Below are 13027 nucleotides of genomic sequence, written 5' to 3'. Positions count from 1 at the left end.
TAGGGCTGACAAAGGCGACCGAGGAAAAATCAACACGTTTAATAAAGATTCCCTTCGAGATGCATTTACCTCATAGTCCTGCGTGTCTAAAGATATAAGAAGATACCAACGTACTTTGCTAAACTTTATTCCTTTATCCGTTTTCTTTCTCCTGTAGCTTCAGCTGACATTATTCGCGAATACGTTCAGATAGTCACCGAAATTAGTCCACGTGTGATCCCAATAATCTGGATTCGCTCTGTTATCCCATGGCAGGTTGCCAGGTAATATCGCAGTGGCGTTTAATTTACGTAGCCTGTCACGCAGCTCGGTCACGAGGGAAGGATACCTTGAACCCCCCAAAAAATAAGCAAATCGCATCATCAAGCGCGTGTCATCGGTAAAAGAAAGACGTTGAAAACGTTGATATTATAGAAATTGTCTCACTCACTTGTTTATAAGATTATTATCCTCGCAAGGGTCCTGTTGGACATTGAACAGACAAGGCGCCTCCAGCGGTTTGCATAGTGGCAAACTATCATTTTTCGGAGGACACTTAATCATAGCATCCTCCCGAAGCCTGCGAATAGCGTCTGCAGACAAAGTCAAGCCGACGCTGGCCACTGCTCGACCAGCTGTACTTCCGATCACGCCTCCGATATCATAAACCCATTCCCTTCCGGATGGGCCATACCAACCGTCCCATTGACCATTATAGGTAGACCCTTAGAAGCCAGAAAATATAATAATTAAATAAAACGAATTCGAATGAAATTGAGAAGTAGAAACCATAATACACGGTAGTTTACCAAATTTTCCGGCCACATGAATTTTTTGTATTCCAAAATATAATCTTCCAATATTTTCTAAATCGAGGTATTGTGATATAATCTACTCCAATACTATAAATATATGTATAATATTTATATTCCAATATTTTCTATTCTAATAAAGAATTTTAACTGATATTATAAAACCATATAACAGTGCTTATTTATTGAACTGTTTCTTTTTTTTTTTACTTGTAACGCTCATATTATATTATTTCGAAATTTCTTCAGGTATCGTTCTTGGATATAAAGAGAAAGGATTAATCGACCGGAAACTTTACCACGCCATTGCAGCTCCTAATTTCCTGATGATAAAGCTACAATTACTTTTTACCCTGAATGTACTTCCAGTCTCCATACGTGATTCCTGCCACTCCAAAGATATCGTCGATATTATGAAGAACCATTTTTCGTGGCGATTCTGTGTCTTCACTCAGCGCATACCATAAGTCCATGCCGTCGATGCTCAAATTAGATGGATTTCCTCCAGCAGCTGTTATAAGCGTTGGCAACCAGTCACTGATGTGAAACAATTGTCTACTCACTCTCCCAGGACGCACTAATCTTGGTGACCATAATAAACCGGCTCCCCTAACGCCTCCTAATAAGGATAAATTGGTCGTTCAATTCTATATTTGCTTTATTTTCTCGCATTGGAAAATCATATACAGGTGAGTGTTCTTTCAGTAATACCTTCCCAGAGAGTGTTTTTTGTGCCTCTCAGAGGCCAATTCGAAGCGGCGTTTAAATTGAAACCGGCCGGTGGCCCGCCATTATCCGTGGAGAACACGATCACGCTGTTTTTTAGCATCCCCTTCTTGCGAAGAGCTTCGACCACCTGGCCAACCGACTCGTCTAGCTTGCTCAGCATACCTGCAATAAAGTCATCGTATCGTTTTCTGAAAAACAACGTTGACGCTATTAACGCTGCAATTGTCAGAGTAATCGAGACAACGACTTATAATTTGAAACAATGTATTTTCAAAACTAAGCATAAGTGCAAGCATTCGTGAACGCTTTCGTCGATTTGTATAGCAAAAGAAAACATCTTACACCAAGCATCAACGCATTCGTCTCAACTGGAAGACTAGTTACAGAGAAAATTTAGATTCCTACTCTTTTTTTTTCTTTTTTTACTTTCCATATCACGATGTTATACGAAAGCTCTAGCGAAGAATAAAACGATCCCGAGTTTTCTTTCTAGTAATTTTCTAATTACAGAAATAAATAAGTAAATTTTATTTCTATCAGAAATAAGTAAGTGTCAACACACTTTAGGATGATAATTTTTATTAGTACAAGTTTCATGCCTTAGTCATCGATAATCGTAGTGTTAAAATTATACGTAGATTGGTAAACAAGCGTACTCTAGTTACCAGCAAAGCGCCTACGCTCGTAATTGAAGATATTGGTGAACTTGGCGACATCCTGGTCGGGTACTGGCAGAGGATTGTAAGAATTTCCGGAATGTACAGCCGCGTGAGGTAAATAGAGGAACATTGGACGACTGGCGTTATGATCATTGATTAGTTTCACTGCCTCCTTCGTGAAAATATCCGTGGAATATTGGCCGTGGAGATCCCAGGCTGAATTTAATCCCCTCCTCATGTCTAATCCCCAATATGGCTGCATTTAAATTAAATTGTACAGTATTCTCCTCCTTCAACGATTTAATTTAACCCTTTGGTGGCGTAATTAAATTAAACGAAGAATTTAGAATGGACGGTTTAGAAAATAATTTAAATCTCTTTCTCCTCAAGATTTTCCGCGTTTCTACTGTCAGATACAAAGTACGTAGCTCGATCTTTTACAAGAAACAAATGCGTTACTTTTAATGACGTTTAAAATACACAGTTACTACGGAAAGTATTTGGAAGCCACCGCATTTATTTATTATCGCATTCGTATGATAGTTAATCAGATCCAACAGTAATAAATTTCGTATCGTTTAATAAAATAATGATTTCGTACGATTGCAAGAATTTTGTACGAAAGAAACGTAGAACCTAATGTCAAAAAAAAAAATGTCCTAAAAAATCCTTCCTTAGAGAGTTAGGATATGTAAAGATACTTTTGCTGCCATTTTTCTGTATACGTAGTACATTAACGTGTGTACAGTATATTTGACGGTTCGTCCGAGTCTCTTTCGGGATACGCTGTTAAAAGATGCAAATTAAATTACTTACACTTTCCACGGCACTATGATCAAAGTAATCATGATGACCGCTCCAAAAGCCAATGTGCGAATCGAATCCTCTATACATAGGCGTGTATTCTTTCGTGTAAAATCCCAAATGCCATTTACCAACGATGTGCGTGCTATAACCAAGTTCTCGAAGATATTGCGGTAAAAGCTTCTCGTGAAGAGGGAGTCCTCTCGGCTCGGCGCATTTCAGAACCTAATTCCACGCCATGTAACGTTAATTATACTCCGATTTCTCGGACTTTCACAATTAAAAACGCGAACCTTGTCTCACCGAAATACCAATTTTGTAAGGTCCCGTAATACCAACAGTTAAAGGTCAGCTATACTTTCGCCGTATGTATGAAGTCAATGGAAACAAAGTGAGAAGTAAGCGAGATCGAATAGTTGGTGTAAATAATTTGTAAATATAATGGCGAAAATATAGCAGCGTAATTTTCATAAAAATTCTATAATCCGATAATTAATATCTAATTTGTCTAAAGTCAAACAATTGCTGTCGATAAAGTTAATTATATTATCTTTCGTTTCACTCGTCTGTCAAATATTCGATTTTTAACGTAAATCAGGCGATACAACAACTGACTCAATTTCGTTATTAAAAAATAATTCCGGTTCAAAGATTGTTACAAAACACAGCGACACGGTGTTTTCCTCTCTCCATAGAACGAAACTAGTATTGTCGGAGTGCAACGAACCACAATGGAATTAATGCTTGCGGTTGTTAAATCCTCCTTAGCGCAACATCGTTTTATTTACAAGCCGATTACGCGCTTGAATAGTTAATGACGGAGCCGCGTACCCCATGTTGCATTCCTGTGTGAATGGGATGCTTGCCGGTCATCAAAGCGCTCCTGGACGGTGTGCAAATTGGAGTGACGTAATAGCGGTCCAACAGCAAGCCTGAGTATGCCAGAGCGTCGATATTTGGCGTTGGGATTTGTCCCGATCCGTGAAATCCGACGTCGTTCCATCCCTGTTCGGCGGATTTAATTAGGCGCAACAATTAAAATATTCATCGAACTCTTTCAACGGCAATCGATATCCTTGATATATCGAAGTGTTTGTAACTTGTATGTTGACTTCTATAAATTTCGATAATACAAAAAATGTACAAAGTGACGCAAGTTTTTCTAGCTACATCTCCCCGGGATAATTTATAGGTATAAATAAATAAACGAGTAAACGAGTGTACTTATTAGCATTGGAACTACATCGACCTTCGATATCTAGATGATTGTTTCATTACGTAAAAACGCGATTAATATTCAATTATCAAGAGATTAATAACTTACTTCTGCAAGTTCATTTATTGCAAGATGACGGGATAATAATCGTTAAGGTGATTTGAAGAAATAGTCTTTAGGCGAATCGTTGCCACTTTTCTCTACTTTTCAAGTTATGCGATCCGTCGATGTGGCTTCTTTATTTCATTCTTTTCCCATTTTATACCCATAGAACAACGTGAGAAAGTCTCGTTGATAGAAACCTGAACCACTCTGTACACGAAGCTTATAATAGCAAATGAACGAAATGACTGACAGCTCACCAGGTCGTCGGCCAAAATGAAAACGATGTGGGGCTGCACTGCAGCAGCCACGTGACAAACAACGAAAACTGTCAGGTAGAACCACGACGCTGTTCCTCGAATCGCTATCATCCTGTCACGATGCCGGTCGTCCACTCTCAGTCTTTCGTGGAACTGTAAACCGGTTTCCTTGAAGATACTATTTTCGTTCTCGACGATCCAGTTCGCTAAAGAATTGCCTCGCGATCGATGTATCTGTCTTGCAATAATTGACTCGGAAGTTTAATCCTCGTGTCCAACGATTGCTGTCTACACGTACGGAGAGTTTCAAAGCTTCGCACGACACGGCGCCAGCTACGAGTGTATGACGGAGAAAGAAAGCGCGAAGACGATGATAAACGACAGCCGTGGCGAGCCTGTGATAACAGAATGATAAACTCGCGCGCGTAAATGAAAAACAAACGACTCCCTCTCCTCTTTATCCGGAAATCAGCTGAAGAAGCGAGCACTCGGGCCGACGACCGATGCAAAACTGTCCTCGGCTCGTCCTCTTCTTAGCGGCGATGGTGGGGTTGGCCTCCCACTTTGGAGAACCGTGTTCTTCGTCTTTAAAACGTCCGCGGTTGCACGACGATTTCGTGGGTTAGGTCATTGACACGCTCAGGTTGAAACTACATAGAAGTTTCTAAGCAGAGCTCGGTCATAACTTGCCATTGCGTTGGGTTTCTACCCTTTAGCAGAGTTTTCTTTATTTGTGAAGAACGGTCGTGTTGCGTTGTAATTATATGCGAAGCTTGGAGAACGGAAATATCGTGGAAACCATTCTCGTTTCTCGACATGACTAAGTGTCAAGATATTTCTGACAAGAAAGTTCCTGGAACGGGAAATGCAATCTTTGAACAGTTAGAAAATCATACGGGAGGAGAATAAATACAATTTTGCTAATAGACAAAGTATTATGCGATTTTTTGTTTTTTTTTTTTTTTGGTAAATAAAAGAGAAAAGAAACAATGAAAAGCAGGAATAGAAATTGTCTCCAAGAAGAAAACGTTACATTTTACTATCAATGGAAGTATTGTGTAATTACAACGTGACACGAGCATTTTTGGTAAATAATGGAAACACGGATGAAAAGTAAAAATGCCACGGTCGAAAATTGCGAGTGATCGTTATCGAGCCATTATTATTTGTGAAAATGGACACAGGTCAATTTAGATGACTATCAGATGGAACAATTGTTAGGAAAATGGTAGGTGCCTAACAGGAAAGGGAATGCTATTCGGTGACGTGAATCAGTACATTGTTTGTCGTTATACCGTAACGATTAATCCCGTGGGACATTGTGACGTATTAAATAAGCACGTAACACGATGTTGTAAAACCGAATCTATTAAGTTGACTCGTGATTTCGTCCGATGGGAATTATACAAAGTTATTGAATGAACAGTGCAGTTTCATTCTTAGCGGCAACAATTAAGTCCGATTAACGTCACTTGACCTAACGTTGCAAAGTGCAACTCCGACTTTGTTTGCCTCGTGCAGTTCGCGCATGATTTTGCAGAAAAAGTAAAGAAGCTTCCGCAACGACCAACTGTGTGTTATTAACCGCGTCTCGCGAACTATGGCTTTGCTTACTTGGAAGTCTTGGAACATTGTCTTATCAATCTCTACGGTGACTGCCAATGCGACCATTGGAAATAAAGTCACTTACAACGAGCTGATTGATAAAACGGTACTCAAGTTATAACTGCAATAAAAAAATAAATTGAAGCTTATGAAATGTTCATGTTATTATAGATCGATGGCTTTGCCGTTAATTGAAAAAATGGACATTTTGTATGTTTCAATATCGATTAAAATGACGATGTTGGCGACTAAAATGCCGCAATAATTGCTCAGCAGAACTTGGAAAGAAATATGAACTAATTGCCTATACCGAGCGTTCACGGATTTATTAGCCAACGTTTGTCTCGTAAAAAGCGCGAGGAGAACGACGAACGGTTGAAAATGAACTACGTATTTGCGATATTTTTTTTCATTTTATAGTTGCATTATTTTTTTAAATGGAAACCTTCCTTCTCTTCGCATCGTAAGAATCGAATCTTCTCATCGTTCTGCGTAAAAAAAGTATTAAAGTGACATAGTTGAAAACTGATCGATTTAAAATACAGTCACAACTTTAATTTTGTAGAATATTATACAGAACTCCTATATTTATATTTTCTTTGTCCTACACGTGATAAATTTTGTAACACCCTGTATATCATGATAATAATTACAAATGATAATAATTACTTGATAGTTTATATTTTTCAATGTCATTATATGATACACAGGCTCGAAAGGTAAAAGGATCTTCAAAGACGATTATGCATAACGAAATTATTATACTATATGTATAGTCGATGTATATATATGTATAGTAAATTAATATACGTATTATCGTATATTACGTGTACTTTCTTTTATCTATCAAAAATACACGATCATACGAAAAACGCACTTTCAGATGACAATCGTTCGATCATGTACGATGTTCCATGCAGACGACGCTCTTCTATTAGCTGGGGAGTACCATGAATTCTTTCAACGATCTCTACTCAACGATCTACCGGTTGCACTAATCTCCGAATCGAAATCAACGGCGTTCGAGATGTTCACTCTGGGCAAATATTCGTACACGATATACACACAGTTCTCTGTGATATATTTGCTTTGGAAATTGAACCAATTCATCGTGGTTGCATCCTCGCAGCCAATGCTTCAATTGCTTCTGCAAAGGACAAAGGACTCTGGTTGGTCGAACTTCCAGGGTTTCCATATTCTGATAGACAGGAAAACCGAGCAACGCGGCTGTGTGAACGCTTACAATTTCCTGTGGACAGCTTGGGAATACGACAGACTTTCCACCATATTTCTATGCATCGATCCGATCGAAGGAATCGTCCTTTATACTTTTAATCCTTATTCGAGCATCGCGCCTGAAGTTTGGAGGAACGTTGGACATTTCCATGGGCGCAGTGAACATCCTTGGATATTATTGAAAAAGAAGTATAATGGTGAGTCGCTTAACTTGTAGCTAGACCGCGAACTCCGTGTACAAATTCGACGCTATCGACGCTACCGAAGAAGTAGCATTTGTTGTTAATTAGACATTTGCCTCGTTCTCCATTTTGAATATTTTCACACATATTTATTAGGTCGTCCGAAAAGTTTCTTTCGTTTTAGAAGGAAATAATGGATGCACAACATTTTCCATTTTATATTATTTTATCGAGTTACCTATGATTCATTTTGTTCTATCAAAATAAATATCGCAACATTTTACAGATTAAGTCTCGTGTTTGTATAAAGATGCATCGTTGTAAAAGACGTGTCTATAGAAGAAAGACACTTTCGGACAACCTGATACATACTGTGTGCATTCCCCTTATGGCGATAAAGCAACAAACTAGCGAATAACTTGGCGATAAACTAGCCAAACGAAAATTTTTACCACTGCGCGATAATAAAATTCATTAAGAAAGTAACAACGTTTAGAAAATAGTGTGAGTATATTCTAAAATGATGATAAATTGAATGTGAAAGATTGGAGAACATGCGAGGACTTGATGTTCGACAAAACGAAAGATCTAACCGGGTACGAGGTCCGAACGAACGCCATATCCTTCGAGCCGCATCTTCAAATAGACCCAACTAAACGAGGCTTGGAACAGTTCTCCGGTGACAATAGCGAAATCCTGAAAATAGTGTTCAAGAAGTTGAACGCGAGCCTTCGCGTGCGTGTGTACACTGGATCTCCGTATACTTTAGGAGGAATTGGCAGTCACGGAACCATGGTGGGAATGATGGCTGACTTGGCTACTGGTGAGGTGGATATAGGAATGAACGCGAGGAGCCTGTATAATACATGGAAGGTCGAGTACGTGTTCCTCCAGTTTTAACCCTCCATAATGCTATGTGACTTGGAATGATAGGCACGCATACGCTGCTGCTCATAAGTACGTAGAAGCTTCGATGAATTTGTATTAGCCCTTTCAGGGTCGTGTCTCCTTTTAGCCTGTGAGAAAAAATTAGTTTTTTATCTGTTATTGATAACGCAAATATATTGCGTTGTTCTATATGTATATCATATTTATGGCGTAACAATCGAGCAAACCAAAGACGACGAAGACTCCTGAAATCGTCAACTCTAAATGAACTTTAAATAACAAAACTTATATTAGGTTGTCTGGAAAGTATTTTTCGTTTTTAAAATAGGAGGTAAGTATAAAATATATTTCCTTTCTTAAATAATGCATGATCCTTTCTCTTCTACCACCTTTTGCCATCTCTCCGGGAGCCTCATAATGCCATTTGTCCAAAATTCTCTTGGCTTACTTCAAAAATATTCTTCGAGATCGTTTTTCACTTCGTTTTTAATTTCCTCGTCGTACATTAAATGTTAAATTAACTCAAAGAACCGTGAACGATCATGATTCTTCTCTTCTATAAATTAGCGAAATTCTATTTATAATCTAAAACACGTGAACGTTGTACCGAGAGGGACGTTCGAATGAAAGAGATGCATCGAATGTTTGACCATGTCGGAAGAATCTACTTGAAAACGAAACGCAAGGAATTCTTTTTTATATCGATAACAAGATTGCCATGTGTTTTATTGCAGACACACGTATCCTCACGGAGACGACGGTCTTTGCGTGTTCACGCAACGAGCAGGAGAAATATCAGAGTTTACCAAGATCATGTCCTTCCTATCGCCAGTTATACACGCGGCCAATGCTGTCGTGTTCGTGATCGCCCTTCTGGTTCTTACGAAATACCAGGGGTTCGTAAAAGCTAGCGTGAATATAATACGTTTGATGACTTTTGGCGCCGTACATAGATTACCGGGAACCAATTCCACCAGGATCTTCTTCAGTAGTACGTTCATATTGTACTTGATAATGAACGCGCTGCACCAGAGTCATTGGGCTTCGTTTCTTACTATTCCTGTTTCTCTACCAAATATTAGAACATCGGAGGATCTTAAGGTAGTTGTACGATCTTAAGCAAATTACGAATACTTACGGTGTATCTTGTATCGATACTTGAACACCACAGTTTCCCAGCATTTTAAAAGAAATATCGTAGCTGACCGAAACACATACTTTATTCATGTAACACTACAGCCACGGATGATTCATATATTTTCCTGCAAAAAAAAAAAAAAGAGAAAGAAATAGCGCACGAAATTTATATCTTGTATAAGTTTATCACAGAGAGACTCTTAATGCAATAGGAAAAACCTCGCGGTTAGAGAATCAATCACGTACTTTACTAAATGACTAAAAATAGTATTATTAATGCGAATGTTAATGCGAGTCGCTGTATTTATAATTGAGCCGCTTATTTGCAACAACGGCTGACTGCACGAGACAGAATATAAACGATATCGATGAAATCATATAACCGGTGCTTTGGCATTAAACTTGAAAAAATCTCGCAAAGTGGTTTTTGCATTGCATTAAGGAGTGAAGTACTTTAGCCTGTGAGGAGCCGGTTTTCTAATTTTAATATTAACGAAGTTTCATCGTTCACAGAAGTCTGGCTGCCAAATCTACGGATCGATGTTTCACGGTCAAGAGCTTCAGGATCCCGAACTACAATCGCGTTTTCACAAGGACACCTACTATGCTTGCAAGGAGCACGTGCTTCGATCGCGATGCGCCGCCTGCTTAGGTGACTGTCTTCATCATTACATGAGGATCCGCAATGAAATGCGCCTTTATCGATCTAGGAAAATACAGCAAAACTCGCTAGTGTTCAAGACCAGAGAGGATTGGCCACTGCTTGCTTCTGTAACGCAAATGATTCGAAGAACGGTCGAAGGTGGAATTATAGAAAAATGGAAGGAGGAGAGTACAAGAAAAACGCGCTGGGCGTGGAAGAAAAGGCAACTGGACAAAAATAAAAGCTTCAAGACTTTGAAGATGCATCATGTCTTGTTCGGCTTCTATATACTGGCGGGTGGATACGTTTTAGGGACTGTGGCTTTTCTTGTGGAGATCTTTATGGGAAGGCGACGAATTGACAAATCCTCAGGAAATCGGAAGCATTGAACGAAAAGTAGATTTTCGATGTTAAAATTGTTGGACGCAGTGGTTTTGAGACGATTTTGTATCCAGAGAACATATCACAGGAGGTGGCACAGTTTCGACGATTCTTGGGAATGACGTCATATTTCAGAAATTTTTCGAAACCAGAATTTTTTAGATTTGGTTCAAAATTTTGGGCCGATTTTGCGAAGTGGCACAATTCTGGCAATTCTTGGAAATGACGTCACTTTTCAGGAACAATCGAGGCGATTCCTGGAAATGACGATATTTTCCAGGAATTTCTCGGAGCCGAAATCGTGAAAATTTGGTCCGATTTTGCAATTTTGTATCGGGAGAACATGATCTCACAGAGAATGGTACAATTTCATCGATTCTTAGAAATGACGTCACATATTTCTCATTTTTATATTTTTGTTTTTTGGTGAGTTTTTGTGAGATTTGATAGTAAAGCGGACAAGTAACGAGACTGTGAAATGTTGTTAAACTACTCTGATCTATCGAAACTCTTTCTAAATACATTTTGTATAATTTTATTTACAGTAAATAATCTCATTTTTCATTGTATACTCATTTCCAAGAAGATCGTTGTTGCTGGTTGCTGTTGGCTGCTGTTGGTTGCTTTTCATTGCTTGCAGTGCCCTGACATGTTCTATCACATAAATGGCGAATTATCTTTATTGGTATAAGTTATTACTAAATATGTAGACGATAACTTATATAAATACTAATTTTATAATTGTATCATGTAATAGCACTGTTTAATAAAAGAATTATTTATTAATTTCACTATTACACATGCGATTGTAAATTCCTTTCGCAACAAAAGAGAAGATTGATATTATTTGAATATTTACTGTACTACTAATATTGATATTATTAATTATTGCAATACCTACAAAACTCTCTTTCGCGAATAACCAGTAAATAATTTAACAAATTGGAAAGGACACAAAGGAATTTCTTCGCAAGAGAACAAGATCTTTCGAACGACTAAGAAATATGGGTAACTTTTCGTCAATTTATCAAGGATAATAAAACAAAATATTAATTGATAAACTTTGCTTTTAAAGTTCTCTCGTGTTCCCTAATTTTACCATGAAACGCAAAAATATTGAAACTTTCAAAATGATTCTATTCCTGGCAACATGAAACTAGCGCGATTCCAGCGAATTTCTAAATTGAACAACCTACGACAATTTCGACTTGGCAAAAACCAGAACACCGAGGGATTACAATCGAAGGCAGTAAATGTGCACAACCCTTCTTGAACAATCGATCTTGAACAAAGAAGACACAAGCGTGTTAAGCGACCTAAACGGCATAGTGACCGAATTACACTTGCCCAAATTGTACGCCAGCCCGAAGTTAACCGGCTACGCGAACAACACTCATTGCTACAAGTTGCTGCCCCTGGTGGCGAACGGTGAATACGACGTGTTACTGAATATTCAGTACGCCTCCAACAAACCGAACATGACCACCACCTATCTACACGTCAACCCAACAATCAGTATTCTGACCAGGTATCCAGATAACGAGACAGTCTACGCGAGGATCTTGAACTTTATGAATTCTATGTCGTACAGCGAGTTATTTATTATAATTACCGTGTTTATTTTTAAATGTTTTACAAATCGAGGAAAAGCACGCGCCCGTTTAAAAGTCGTACGAGTGGCGTTAAATAATTTTATGTCACATTCCGTGGAAGGTTCGTCCGATCGCGGCGTTTCTTTTATTTACGTTATCTTCGATTACGTTTCAAAGTAATTTATCTTCTTTGTTGATTTCGCCGATTCTTGCGTTATATCCGTAGATTCTGTAGATTCGTGGACACTTTAAGGGCAGCTGCAGTCAACATCTACGCATATGTGTGAATATGAAAACGCCATTTTTCACGATGTACTGTGTGTACTCTCATCATTGATCATTGGGATTCGTATCATGTGAAAAAGCAAAGGAACGTGACTTCTGCTGCGGATAGGTCTTCGAGGTTATCGAGGATAGCTTTCGGCTTGGAAGTTTCACCTTTCGAAACACGGGACAAATGCTTCGTACTCGAGGTACGCGGTGCGATCTGATCGAGAGACGCGTTCAACTCGGTGCTGATGCACTTGTCGCCGAGTGGATTAATAGGATCGTCGGTGGGGGACAAGGTGATGACCAGATACTTGCGCGAGTGCAAGAAGACTAAAGAGGATGAGAAGAAAAGTTAGGATGCGATGAAACTGAAGCAAGTGGAAACTCTGCGTTTTATATTGTGGCTTTCGGACGGTGTGCTTCGACACCGGCATTTTTCACGAAGATCTCCTTACAACGTGGCGACTGACAATGACACGGAAGAAGAAAAGGAGAAAAGAAATTCCCATTTCTCCATTCACTGCTTGAGGTA

At 38.9% G+C, this 13027-nt stretch overlaps 2 protein-coding genes and 1 pseudogene across 2 annotated transcripts; 2 read left to right on the top strand and 1 right to left on the bottom strand.

Annotated features, from left to right (window-relative positions):
* Positions 1–23: 23 nt before the first annotated feature.
* LOC117206761 (arylsulfatase B-like) lies at positions 24–5056 on the bottom strand. Its single transcript, XM_033446376.1, has 8 exons — positions 4562–5056; positions 3815–3988; positions 2996–3208; positions 2186–2435; positions 1503–1682; positions 1144–1410; positions 431–704; positions 24–328 (listed from the first exon to the last, which is right to left on the bottom strand). Exons 1-8 carry the CDS (start codon positions 4670–4672, stop codon positions 160–162), a joined length of 1638 nt encoding a protein of 545 aa, XP_033302267.1. The 5' UTR covers positions 4673–5056; the 3' UTR covers positions 24–159.
* Positions 5057–5615: 559 nt separating this feature from the next.
* On the top strand, positions 5616–10694 carry LOC117206762. Its single transcript, XM_033446377.1, has 5 exons — positions 5616–6272; positions 7050–7599; positions 8129–8462; positions 9207–9573; positions 10123–10694. Exons 1-5 carry the CDS (start codon positions 6162–6164, stop codon positions 10639–10641), a joined length of 1881 nt encoding a protein of 626 aa, XP_033302268.1. The 5' UTR covers positions 5616–6161; the 3' UTR covers positions 10642–10694.
* Positions 10695–11886: 1192 nt separating this feature from the next.
* Positions 11887–12964, top strand: LOC117206592 (annotated as a pseudogene).
* The last annotated feature ends 63 nt before the right edge of the window (positions 12965–13027 follow it).

This window comes from Bombus bifarius, unplaced genomic scaffold (assembly GCF_011952205.1).
Source record: "Bombus bifarius isolate JDL3187 unplaced genomic scaffold, Bbif_JDL3187 scf7180000008008, whole genome shotgun sequence".
NCBI lineage: Eukaryota > Metazoa > Arthropoda > Insecta > Hymenoptera > Apidae > Bombus > Bombus bifarius.
This window is presented reverse-complemented; position numbering and strand designations above follow the sequence as displayed.

Coding starts and splice junctions, on each gene's coding strand:
- LOC117206761 (XM_033446376.1), bottom strand. CDS start 4,672: ATGATAGCGATTCGAGGAACAGCGTCGTGGTTCTACCTGACAGTTTTC. Junction 3,989..4,561: donor TCATTTTGGCCGACGACCTG/GTGAGCTGTCAG, acceptor TCCGCCGAACAG/GGATGGAACGACGTCGGATT. Junction 705..1,143: donor AGACTGGAAGTACATTCAGG/GTAAAAAGTAAT, acceptor CTGGCTTCTAAG/GGTCTACCTATAATGGTCAA.
- LOC117206762 (XM_033446377.1), top strand. CDS start 6,162: ATGGCTTTGCTTACTTGGAAGTCTTGGAACATTGTCTTATCAATCTCT. Junction 6,273..7,049: donor ACGAGCTGATTGATAAAACG/GTACTCAAGTTA, acceptor ACGCACTTTCAG/ATGACAATCGTTCGATCATG. Junction 7,600..8,128: donor ATTGAAAAAGAAGTATAATG/GTGAGTCGCTTA, acceptor TGAATGTGAAAG/ATTGGAGAACATGCGAGGAC.